The sequence below is a fragment of the Gracilinanus agilis genome, chromosome 4 (genome assembly GCF_016433145.1).
Source record: "Gracilinanus agilis isolate LMUSP501 chromosome 4, AgileGrace, whole genome shotgun sequence".
Lineage (NCBI taxonomy): Eukaryota > Metazoa > Chordata > Mammalia > Didelphimorphia > Didelphidae > Gracilinanus > Gracilinanus agilis.
In genome coordinates, this window is record NC_058133.1 from 151,779,785 (window position 1) to 151,791,999 (window position 12,215).

The following is a 12,215-nucleotide window of genomic DNA, read 5'->3' on the forward strand; positions in this document are numbered from 1 at the left end:
ATGACTCTTCACTTTCACAAACACCTAATTCCCATTGTCTTCCATATCCAATTAAACATGGAGTCTTGTCAGTTCTATTTCCCAAGCATCTCTCACATCTGTCCCATTCTTTTCATTCACATAGCCACCATTCTAGATCAGGTTCATATCATCTCTCACATAAACTATTGCAGAAATATCCTAACTGATCTCACCCTGTCAGTCTTCCCTTCCTTCAAATGTTCTTCCAGTCAGCTCCCAAGCTGCTATACCTAAAACTTATGTCAGACCCATGTCACTTCCCCCTGCTTAAGAAGCTACAGTGTTTCCTCTTGTCACTAGGATAAAATACAAATGTGTTTGTTTGGCATTTTAAACCCTTTAAATCTGACTCCAACTTCATTTCTAGGATAATTTCACATTACTTCTTCTCATATTTTCTACGTTCAAGCCTAACTGGCCTTGCTGGCCCCTGTGTATGGCAAACTATTCCCTTTGCATAGACCCTTCTCTTCACTTCCACCTCTTAGAATTTTGTCAGGGTTCAGCTCAGTTGCTATTTTCTACATAAGATCTTTTTTGAACCTCAGAGTTGCCAATGGCCCTTGCTTTCCCCCAAGTTATTTTGCATATTTGTTATTTCCTTATCTGTATAGATATTATGTCCCTCCAGGAGGATGTAAGCTCCTTGATCCCAGCTCTTCCAAAGTGACTTGCATGTAATAAGTGCTTAATTAATTTTTGTTGAATTTAATTGGAGGTACTATGGATCCACATTTGAGAAATAGCACTCCAATTAGACATCAGTTTGTGTCAAAATCTCTTAAAATTCAGTATAAAGGTATAGTAGAAAATAAGGCTAAAAATGTAGAATAGGCAAAATTATTAAAATTCTTGACTGCAGAATAAGTAGTTTGAACCTAGACTTGTATGGAATTATTGAAAATTTTAAGTGGGGGTTGGGGGGGGCGGAATATGATCAAAGCCTACAACCAGCTCCCAGTTGTCTATGGGAAGGAGATGAGAACATGCACAATTTTATTTGGGCTAATTATCTCCCCCACTTAACTTTTTATAGAAATTGCCAATTATCCAAATTAAAGAGAAAGTGTGGCCTAGTTCAGGATAGCTAGGTGACATAATGGATAGTGTGCCAGGTCTGGACTCAGGGAAACTCATATTCCTGAGTTCAGAGCTGGTTTCAGACTTAAAATAAATACTAGGAAGCAATTTCTGAGCTCAAACTCAGATTTATTATAGGAACTGTACATTATAAACACCAGAGTCAAAAGGGCATACCCAGTACATAAAGTCTAAGACTCAGAAATGAGAAAATAGCTGGTTCGTATACATTATGCAAGAAAGTCAGAATATATAAACTTCCCTCACAAAGGAGGAGACATGTATGGTCAGCTGAGTATTTCTTTTCAGGAGGGAAATCAAAATTTCCCCTTCTAGAAGGTTTCTTTTTTTCCAGAAAGTAAAGTTTTTCTTCTTCTTTTGGGAGATCACATAGCCGTTGCCCCATCTATGATAATATAAGAAACAGCCAAGATTATTCTGTAGTTTCAAAACCAACTGAGATGTTATACATCTATATATATTCCAGAATGATGAAGGCATGTGCATAGCTTCCTTTGGTAAGGATATTCTGCAAGGCCCTTCAGGGGATTTTCCCTGTTCTTTTACTCACAATATGATTATTGATTATTGATTCTCATATGCAGTTATTCAATCAGTTAATAATAGAGATTATTCCCTACAATTTATCACTAAAATACTGATTAATAGGATTATATGCAGAGACATAAAACAATGAATGCATACTTTAATTAGATTATCTTTTACATGTGACATGGGCAAGTTACTTCATTGTTTGCCTTGGTTTCCTCATCTATAAAATGAGGTAGAGAAGAAAATGGCAAGCTACTCCTATATCTTTGCTGAGGAAACCTCAAATGGGGTCACGAAGAGTTGGACATGACTCAACTGACTGAACAACAATAAGTGTGTAGTCCAGAGAACACTGGACTGATAGTCAGGAGATTCAGTTTCTAGTCCTGTCTTTCCACTAACCGTGTAACCTGCAAGCTGGCACTTCAGGTCTCTGGGCATCATTGGAGCTTGGCCATAAAATAGAGGAGAGCTGATCTTTTAACAATCCTATTCAGCTCTAATCATCTCTGATCTTCTGTAATTTGAGCCTATTGCTATAAGAAGTGGGAAAAAGAAGAAAAGGGACAATGCAATCAGTCTGTGTCACTAGATACCTCATAAGAAAACATCAAGTTTTGCAGATAAGGTGTACTTAAACTACTGATATCTGTTCCCTACAAATACTGTTCTTTTCCTGATCCATTTTTTTCTTCATTACCATTTTTTCTCCTTTAAAATAATTTCTCAATTCTGGTTTTCAACTCTTTGGTTATTGTTCTTTCCTTTTGTGTTTCTCCTCTTTTAATTGTTTGCATCTTTTTAAAAAAATGTATTTGGTTAACTTTATAATCTAATTTTGTTAGTAATTGTTAATAATAACAGTTAACTTTTGGTCTGATTATTAATACTAACAGTACCATTAATTCACATTCCTATAATACTTGACTCTTTTACAAAGAACTTTCCCTTATACTAGCCTTCTAAAGAAGGTAATACAAATACTACTGGAAACAGGAATCTGTGGAACATTTTAAAAATACACACACTGGAGAAGAAAGAACTACAGAAGGAGAAGCAAACAAGTTGGACAGCATTAGTATTAACATGTTAAATTTAATGTATACTTTAAAATAAAGCATGCTATAAAGATTTCATGGCTTTAATTACAAAAATAAAATAAAATTAGTTTCTCCCCTTCTCTCTCATCAAAAAATTTTTAAAAAGTCTGGAGACTGAAGTCAGAAAGGTTGATTTGAGTCTAAAACCATTTTAGTTTTCAAGAATAATAATGATAAATAATAAAAGAAATGGGAAAGAAATAAGCATTTTTATATTCTGCTTAGTATGTGTTAGTCTTTGCACTGTGTTTTCAAATATTATCACATTTGATTATCAAAGCAACCCTGTAAGATAAAAGTATTATTGTGATCATTCTTAGAGTTGAAGAAATTGAGGCAAATTGAGGTTAAGTGACTTGCGCAAGATCACAGAGCTAGTAAGCTTCTAAGGCTAAATTTGAACACATATCTTCCTGACTCCAGGTCTAGTGTTCTATATAGAATACTACCTACCTGCCCTACATTTAAGATTATTGTAGCACTTTTAAGTTGCAAAATGCTTTACAAACATTACCCTTTAATCCTCACAACAGTGCTGTGAGGTATGTTATTATTTATATCCATTTTATGGTTGAGGAAATTGAAACTTAGGTTAATGACTTCCTTGGGACCACACAGCTAATAAGAAGTAAGGAAGGATTTAAACTCAGTATTCCTGAATCTAAGTCTAATATTTAATATTTGTTATATAACTATAGCCCCTATTCCTGTATGAATTATGCATATTTTCCTCATTCAGCCAATATTTATTGAATACTTATGTGTAGAAATCACTGCTAAGATATGTGGAGATTAGTACAAAATTGAAGAAATGTAGAAAGTGACCTTCATGATCAAGGAGCTCATACTCTAGTTCCATGTTGGTGAAGCTGTGACATATGTGTGGGAGGGGGCTCCTCCCTCTCCCTCCCAACACATGCCTGAGGACAATTCTGACATAACCCACCCCCTCTGCCCAGTAGCCCAAAAGGAGAGCTTCCTCCATTCCCTGTCTGGGGTAAGATAGGGACTCACATGCTCATGAGGGTTGCAGTTTGGGCACTCGGTCTCTAAAAGTTTTGCCATCACTGCTCTAGTTGATGTGATAGACTCAGGAAAAGATAGCCAACAAGAGAAGTCAATAGATAAGTGTTCTGTAAATCCAAAGTATAGGACTTGACCTCCTGAGTCTCTTCTCCTTTAGTCTGTCATGTATCTATAGAGAAGCAGGTGGTCTTTTTTGTGGGGGGATTGGTTTTCATGCTAATGATAATAATTGCTCATATTTATTACTTTATAGGACATCACCATTTCATTCCTATATTTATTTATTTATTTGTTTGTTTATTCATTCATTCATTCATTCATTCATTTGCTTATTTATTTGTTTGTTTGTTTATTTGTTTGTTTCTTTGTTTGTTTATTTATTTATTTTTAGACCTTAACTTCTGTGTATTGGTTCCTAGGTAGAAGAGTGGTAAGGGTGGACAATGGGGGTCAAGTGACTTGCCCAGGGTCACACAGCTGGGAAGTGTCTGAGGCCGGATTTGAACCTAGGACCTCATGTCTCTAGGCCTGACTCTCAATCCACTGAGCTACCCTGGTGCCCCCTTCTATATTATTTATATTTACATATTATATAAAGCACATGCTCTGCCTCTTAGAAAAGAAAAATATTCCTCATTACTTTTTTCTTCTCTTCAACATAATTTATGTATATTATTGGCTTTCTTTTCTTCTCTTTCTTACTACCAATCAGCTCAATTCTTTTACTTTACCTTTCCCAATTCGTACTGTTCCCCATTTTTCTCCTTCCTTTTCCTCTATGCTAGCTATGCTTCAGCAATTTGACTTTGAATACTATTGTGTTCAGTGGTATTTTTTTGTAAGAAAATGTAAAAATCATTCTTTGCAAATCATACTGTTTATCCAATAAGTAGAAATTATGTTAATCATATCTGCTTCATCTTCTTGAGAAGGCTAAGCAGTTTTAATGGTGCCCCCAAAAAGACAATGATTGTCTGTGAGACATGGTAATATTTATTTCACAATACAAAATCCAAAACTTTTGGAACAAGTAACTAAGCTGCAACTGAGGCTGAATGCTTCTTTGAAAAATGACTGCAACATTTTGGCACCATTTCTACTTCTTTGTCAGTCCATTTCAATTTCCTTTGCCCATCACTCTGACTTCATTTTTTCCCCAGTTCCCCTTTGCTTTCCTCTGCTAAACCAACTTCCTGCTTATCTTTTCTAAAGCATCTAAGTATTTTAAACATGTTATCTGCCTCCTACTACATTTAAGATTATTGGTTGTCCTATAACAAATAATGGTAAGAGCAGCTAGTGTTTTAAATGAGCACTTTAAACTTCACCATGTGTTTTTCATTTATTATTTCATTACAACAGTTCTATAAGGTAGGTGCTATTATTGTTCCTATTTTACAGATGAGGAAATTGTGACTAACAGAGATAGATAACTTGCCCACAGTCATACAACATGTGTAAGGCAGGATTTGGACTCAGGTCTCCCTGACTTCCAAGTCTAGTACTCTAGTCAATGAACTGCCTAACCACCTCTAAATAGTATATCATACCTTTGAAAATGAGTTTGTTTGCAGATTGATCATTTATAGCAGTAGGACCTGCTATTTAGAAAAACTTGATTTAGAGCTTAAGATAAATGAATACAAAAATATTTAGGATAATAGTTTAAATTAGCTTTGACTGTTGAGTTTTAAAATAGTGAAAACTGCAAAACTTTCTGCACTACAAAAGTGTTATATTTATTTCTTTTGAATTTATATGAGGTTGGCTTTGGGGGTGGGGGTGAGGTTGTTTTTATCTTTACAAAATAACTTAATTGCTTTATTGTAAAGTCTACATCAAGATTTTCTTTCTACTTAAGTATCATTTGACAGTTTAGACCTTGGGAAGTTCATTTCTAAATAAGGCCATGTTTTATATATGAATCAATACATGTATGTACTCATTCTTCAAATTTATCGAATAGCAATGTGCATTTTGAAAATGTATGAACATAATACACAATCACCATTTTTGTTTTTCTTTAATGATCATAGTTATCATTTTACATAAACTGAAAATAATGCAATTTTTTTTCTTTTTTCACAGGGGGAGATGGGGAAGAATGAGTCTCCCTATCTCACCCTGGGTTGAAGTAGAGTGGTTCCTCAAAAGCCCACGCCCTCAGCTGATGCACATGGAAGCTTTGACTTGTTTCATTTCCAACCTGGTCTGATTCACCAGTCTTTTAGCAGTCTGGTGGCATCCTATTGTCCTTCACCCCTATCCTAAATCCCTCTTCCTGGGGTCTCATTGTATTGATGAGACTTGGTCCAGATACCAAATCCACTTCAGCCCTATTCTAGCTCAGAACTCTTGAGCTTAAGCAATCCACTAGTCTTCACCTCTCCAGGAGCAGAAATTGTAGGCATTTGCCATTATAGAGTCAACAAAATAGCAAAATATTATTGACCTTAGACTTTATTATTTTACCACCAGTTTTTCCAAGGGGTAATTCTTTTTCTAAGAGATAAGTCTTAGAAATATCTGAATGTTTACTTCTTCTATAACACAAATAAAGATAGAGATCTAGTTTTTCCTTGATATTAATTCTAATATTTTTTAAGATTGAAAAAGCAAATAAATTTCCATCTGTAACCAGGAAGGAAAATATTGAAAAGCCATTTTTTAAGCCTGGATGAATATTTCCAGAATATTTATTTACAAGATCTATATTTTTTACTAATAGGCCACTCTTTTAAAATTTTGCTTTTCATTATTATTTAAGTTTTCTTCCTCTTGTAATGTCCCTTTTTTGTGTTTTATATTCCTTTAGTAGAAATCTTTACCAGTTTGATCAGTTTCTGAGAAAATTCTTCAACTTGCATTAGATCCTGAATTTCTGTTTGGGAAACATTAAAAAAAAAAAAGAGAGAGAAGTTGTTTAAAAGTTAAGTCAGTTCTCATGATGAAGCATACTACCCACCTCCTGACAAAGTGGTAATGGACTCAGAGTACAGATTGAGATATATAGCTACATAGATACTTTTTTTGGACGTAGCTAATGCAGAAGTTTGTTTTAGCTTGGGGGGAAAGAAAAAAAAATGTATATATACACATGTATGTATTTGTTACAGTGGTTTTGTTTTTCTTTTCTTTTTTAAGATAGGGGTAAGATGGGGAAGAAGAAGAGGATTTGAGATAATTTAAAGATAAAATAGTTAATTCTGGTTTTTAAAAAGTTAATTGTATGAGAGGATGTGAGACTTATTTACTGGAAGTATCTAGAGAATACCTCAATCAAGTTGTAGTTGAATAACCACATACATTAAAACATTTCATAAAGCTTTTTTTTATATTTTAGGTTCATCACTAATGCCTGCTTAGTTGTGTATGTATGTTTTTAATTCTTTGTATACTTTTCAGGCAGTAAATTTTTGAGTGTAACACTAATATATTGATTTACTCAGGAAAACAAGACTTACATCTTCAAAACCAATTGTAAAAGTTATTGACTGTGAAACTAATGTTTAAATTATTTCTGAATGTACTGAATGTTCTGAATGTACAATTGTCACTAATATACTTTGAAAATATTAAATTTCAGATTTTCAGAAACACTGAACTCTTAGATTCAGAGCTAGAGTGATACTTGCTAGCATTCTTTCTGGTTACTAAATCATAATCCTCTGTGTTCAAGAATATTTTAATCATGATTTTAATTACTACCACATATAACAAACAATATTCTTAAAAGGTGGGGAAAGATAACATTTTGCTTGAGGCCAGAGGGTGTCCATATGTGATTTATATTAACTGCAACCTGCTTTTTTTAATATGCTCATCCCACTCAAAAGTCTTGTTTCTGAACAGATAACTAAGAATTACACTGTGGTATTTTCTTTTACTTATAAACATCCACTCACAAATAGTCTTTGCCTCTTAGTACTTTGGTGCAAATATTCAGGCAAGTACTAATCATTATATTAAGTTTGTTAATACTGTGCATACTATTTTTTCCTTATAAAACCCTTACCTTCTGTCTTAGAATTGATACTAAATATTCCAAGATAGAAGAAAAATAAGGGCTAGGCAATTTGGGTTAAATAATTTGCTCAGAGTTATAGAGGTAGGAAATGTCTGAGGATAGATTTGAACCCAGGACCTTCTGTCTCCTGGCCTGGCTCTCTATTCACTTAGCCACCCAGCTGCCCCGTACCCATACTATTTTAATAATTTCAGTTGTCCTTTTGTCATCTAACTGGAACTAAGGCCTTCTGATACTCATTAATGGTGCAAGGAAACATTAAAGATTTTCCTACATGTTTTTACCTTTTTATGCTTTTTTGCAATCCTGCCATTCTTAATTTTTAAAGTAGTTATCTAGCTGATGTGCAAAATGTGTTTTAAAATGCTATATCTATTATGAAAAGTTATAAACTACTTGCTATAATTTTATTTTCCTTAAAAGTTAGTGTTTTCTTGCATGGGTAAGATAGATTTTTTTTTTTGTAAAGTCAGTGTTTTTACCCCAGTCAGTTTTGTAGTATATGTTTGTGGAATGTTTGTACTTTACATTTTTAGCAAGATGTTTTCAATTGCTGATCTGCTTTTGCTGATACTTATTCTAAACTTTTTTTTGCCACACTATACACTACCATATTGTTGCTTCACCATAATTTTAACTGAAAAGGCTTTTCCAATTATTATCTTACAAGAGTAGTAGTATATATATCAACCCTTGGCAAGTCTATAACTTTATAGTTTAAAAAAATAATGTATACTTTGTAATGGAATATTAAAAAGTAGAAAAGAGCAGGAAAAAAATCCAGATAGATAATGTTAGAAAATGAAAGCCTAGACAAGAAAAACTTATATGAATGTATATTTGCAGAGAGAATTATATTTTGTATGCCTGGGAAGTTAAGAATTTTTGACACCATCCCCAATAAAGTATTTTTTATATTCCTATATTTCAGAAGATATCATATAATGGCAAGGAAAAGCATATGAGAGATTTAATTTTCTTAAATTTAGTTTTCTTAAAATTTATCAAGACTATTTATACAACTAGGTATGTCTTTCCTGTGATTTCCTTAAGTTTGAGTATTTTGTGTCCTTTGCTAGCCACTCTGGCCAGTCCTCATCACTTTCTAAATGAAGATTCTTAGAGAAGACATGAGATGGTAGCTACATTAACATTAATAATGGCAGTTGGTCCTTGCTATGTCCAGCAGAGCAATGGCCACTATTGTTAACTATCCTCCTGGGCCATAGTATTTTCTGTTTGATAACTATTTTAATTCTAAGAATAGTGGAAAAATTTGGAGTTTTTGAAAATACTTTGTGCTTTATGCATAGTATATTCATGATGTAGTGGCAGTAGTAGATAAATTGAAAACTAGTGAATACATACATTAGAATATCGATTCTTACTTGGGTCTCAAAGCCAGGTTCATTGGGTGAGTTTTGTACTAAACAGTCATAAAAGTTGTACAATATTCTTTAAATGAATATATACTTGGCACACCCTAGTTAAATAAGAAAGGGCAGAATCTATTGTGACATGTTTAAGCTTATTTTTTTAGCTTCTTTTATGTAAATAAGCCTCCAGAAGTTTACTTTGACCTGTTGAGATCTATCATTTATATTTGTAATTTTTACTGTTGTTTTTTCTCCATCACATTTTAGGGGGAAAATGATATTAGAATTTAATGGAATCAAGTTCAAAAGCCTTTTAATCTTAATGGAGGAGCTAAAAATAGTAATGAAAATACATAGGCATTGTCATACTAATAAAGGTTTTAGTAGAATAATATCTTGCTATACATTTTTATAATACCATATATTTTCACTTTTTCTTCATGTGAGCCCTTTAAGATTGCTGTAGGCTGACAAGGTAGTTTACCAAAACCTTCTGATTTCAAATCCAGTGCTCTTTCCAGAAACTACCTCACTTTGATGCTGAAGTTATGGACTACCAAAATATGTAAAAACCTCTCTTTTCTTTATTCCTGTTGATGATAGTCTAGTGTCTGTGACTCCCTATTATTACAAACCCTCACTTTCTCAATCACCAACAATTATCAGAAATAGCTGCCTTATTTACCTTGGGGTATAGCCTCATAATCTGAGAAGCCCCAAGTCCCATGTAAATAAATGTTACCATAATTAACATTCTGCCTAGAAAATGCCATTTTTCAATAAGCCTACAGAGTATAAATAACCAAGTTACTAGGATAAGAACTGTTTCATTTGGGGACTTTAATTATTTTGATCCCTATTCATTTTTCCTTTTCTAGCTTAAGCACTAAAGTATAATTACCCATTTACTTACATTAGCATATTTAGGAATCCTTATCTCATAGTTGTTGTTGGTCCCTCCCCCAGTGGAGTGAGTATATAGCTACTTCCTTGTAGTTAATTCCTTTGGAAATTCATTTCTATCAACTGTTTTACACTTAAGTGAAAAACTGAAAAGTGTTTTGGGACTTTCAAAGGAAAGCCCTGGTATGTACATACTTATGTGTATGTGTATATATGTATTCTTATCAAAGAACTTTATTTATATGAAACTCCCTGTAGTTCTCTCAGTTGAAGAGAAATGGTATCCATTTTTAGGTAAAGCAGCAGTTATTTATTTTATAAGTCTATTTTGCCATTATTCTTTTTGTCTCTTAAAAACATAGCCTTATTAAATTTTGAAAATACTTCTACTTGGGACCATGCCAAACATCTTAGAAGATATGGTACAACTTTGCTAATATTGTATGTAAACAATTGTGCCATTCATCACAACAGGTTTAATTCTATTTTTTTTTTCTACCAGATACAATGTGATTTAGTGGAAAGGGTAATGGACTTGGAAGTTGATATAGGATTAAAGAATGAATTAAAAAGCATTTATTAAACCCTTACTTTGTGTCAAGGAATTCTAATGAAGGCAGACAAAACATATGGGGGTCAGAGGAGGGGTCAGAGGAGGGGTCAGGCCAAGGATCTTTTGGTTTCAAAAACTACACTGTTGGATCTAATGCTAATAATGTCACTGGGTCACATAATTTCTTTAGAATTCAGATTCCTGACCTTTAGTGTGAAGTTGTTGAACTGGTTATTCTTCTAGCTGTGTATAATGATTATTTCTGATCAGTTTTTCTTCTGATATTGTATATGTGCTCCTAAAGACTTGGTTTTGTGTATTTATAATAATTTACTTTTGCTTTTAGATATGATGAATGGATTAAGGCAGATAAGATAGTGAGACCTGCTGACAAAAATGTACCAAAAATAAAACATCGAAAGAAAATAAAGGTAGGCAACTACTTTTCCAAATTAACTGTCTTACTGTGAACCTACAGTATTTAATCAGAGAAATGTGTACTTCCTAGCCTTTTCAATGATAGGGTTTGTATCTTAAAGTTGGTAGACTATTCAGTATTGAGTTAGATATTATGTTTCTCTTTAGCTAATTTTGTAGAGTATTTTTGGACACAAACCAAATGCCTTCCAACCCAATACATATTCTTTCTTTTCAACTGCCCCCTCATCTGAGTCCCTGGAGAAAGAGACTAGAATTATTTTTTGGGAGATGAGGGTTTCAGCAGTGTTCAAGAGGCCTTTAAAAAAATAAATAGAATCAAGGCAGTTTTAGGATTTACCTGCCTTTTTTAACCCTTTTTTCTGACAGTTGGCTTTGTCTTTCCATGTCAGCTTTCCCCAATAGTAGATGGCCACTGAGAACATCCTCAGATTCTTGTAGCCACAACATAGTTGCCTTAAAATTAGATAAAATTGTCCCTATTTACTTTGCAATGCAAGAGTTATTAGAGAAAGGCAAAAGTGGCAGAGTCACATATATATTTATCTTTCCCTGTACTACTGGATACTTTCAGATTCTAATAATAAAATGTAAATTGTAATAGAAATTCTTGTCAACCTTTTTTTTTTTATCATGTATCAATTACATTTTTATGGTAGTCCAGTTTAGATTATTTTCAGAATTCGTTATTTCTAACATACATAAAATAGAATAATTCTCCTGAGTTCTTTTAAATTTTTAAGAAATTGGGTTGAATTGTGAATTTGATAATTAATTTTTATTCTAAAGGAGGTTTGAAAATAACTTTGGGTGCCATTGGCCTTAGTTGTTAATGATTTCTTTTTTCTATTTATCGCTCTTTATTTTTTTAACCTTTATCTTCCATCTTAGAATCTATAATGTGTATTGGTTCCAAGGGAAAAGAACAGTAAGGGCTAGGAAGTAGGGGTCAAATAATTTACCCAGAATCATACAGCTTGGAAGTGTCTGAGACCAGATTTGAACCCAAGACCTGGCTCTAGGGTAGGCTCTTGATCCATGGTATTAGCTAGCTGTCCCTGATAATTTCTTTCTTCCTTTCCTTTCCTTTCCTTTCCTTTCCTTTCCTTTCCTTTCCTTTCCTTTCCTTTCCTTTCCTT

At 33.4% G+C, this 12,215-nt stretch overlaps 1 protein-coding gene and 1 long non-coding RNA gene across 7 annotated transcripts in view; one reads left to right on the top strand and one right to left on the bottom strand.

The window, feature by feature from the left end:
- The window catches only part of ARID4B (AT-rich interaction domain 4B), a 212,676-nt gene that overhangs the window by 167,556 nt on the left and 32,905 nt on the right, over positions 1 to 12,215 (top strand). For all 6 annotated transcript variants that reach the window (XM_044671621.1, XM_044671619.1, XM_044671624.1 and 3 more), the window contains one exon: positions 10,985 to 11,069. In XM_044671621.1, the coding sequence (XP_044527556.1) occupies positions 10,985 to 11,069 (85 nt within the window). The remainder of the gene's footprint in view (positions 1 to 10,984; positions 11,070 to 12,215) is intronic.
- LOC123243608 overlaps positions 1,242 to 12,215 on the bottom strand; it is a 16,012-nt gene continuing 5,038 nt past the window's right edge. The window contains exons 2-3 of the long non-coding RNA XR_006506041.1: positions 6,608 to 6,660; positions 1,242 to 1,507 (exon numbers count right to left, since the gene is read on the bottom strand). This is a non-coding gene — a long non-coding RNA (uncharacterized LOC123243608). The remainder of the gene's footprint in view (positions 1,508 to 6,607; positions 6,661 to 12,215) is intronic.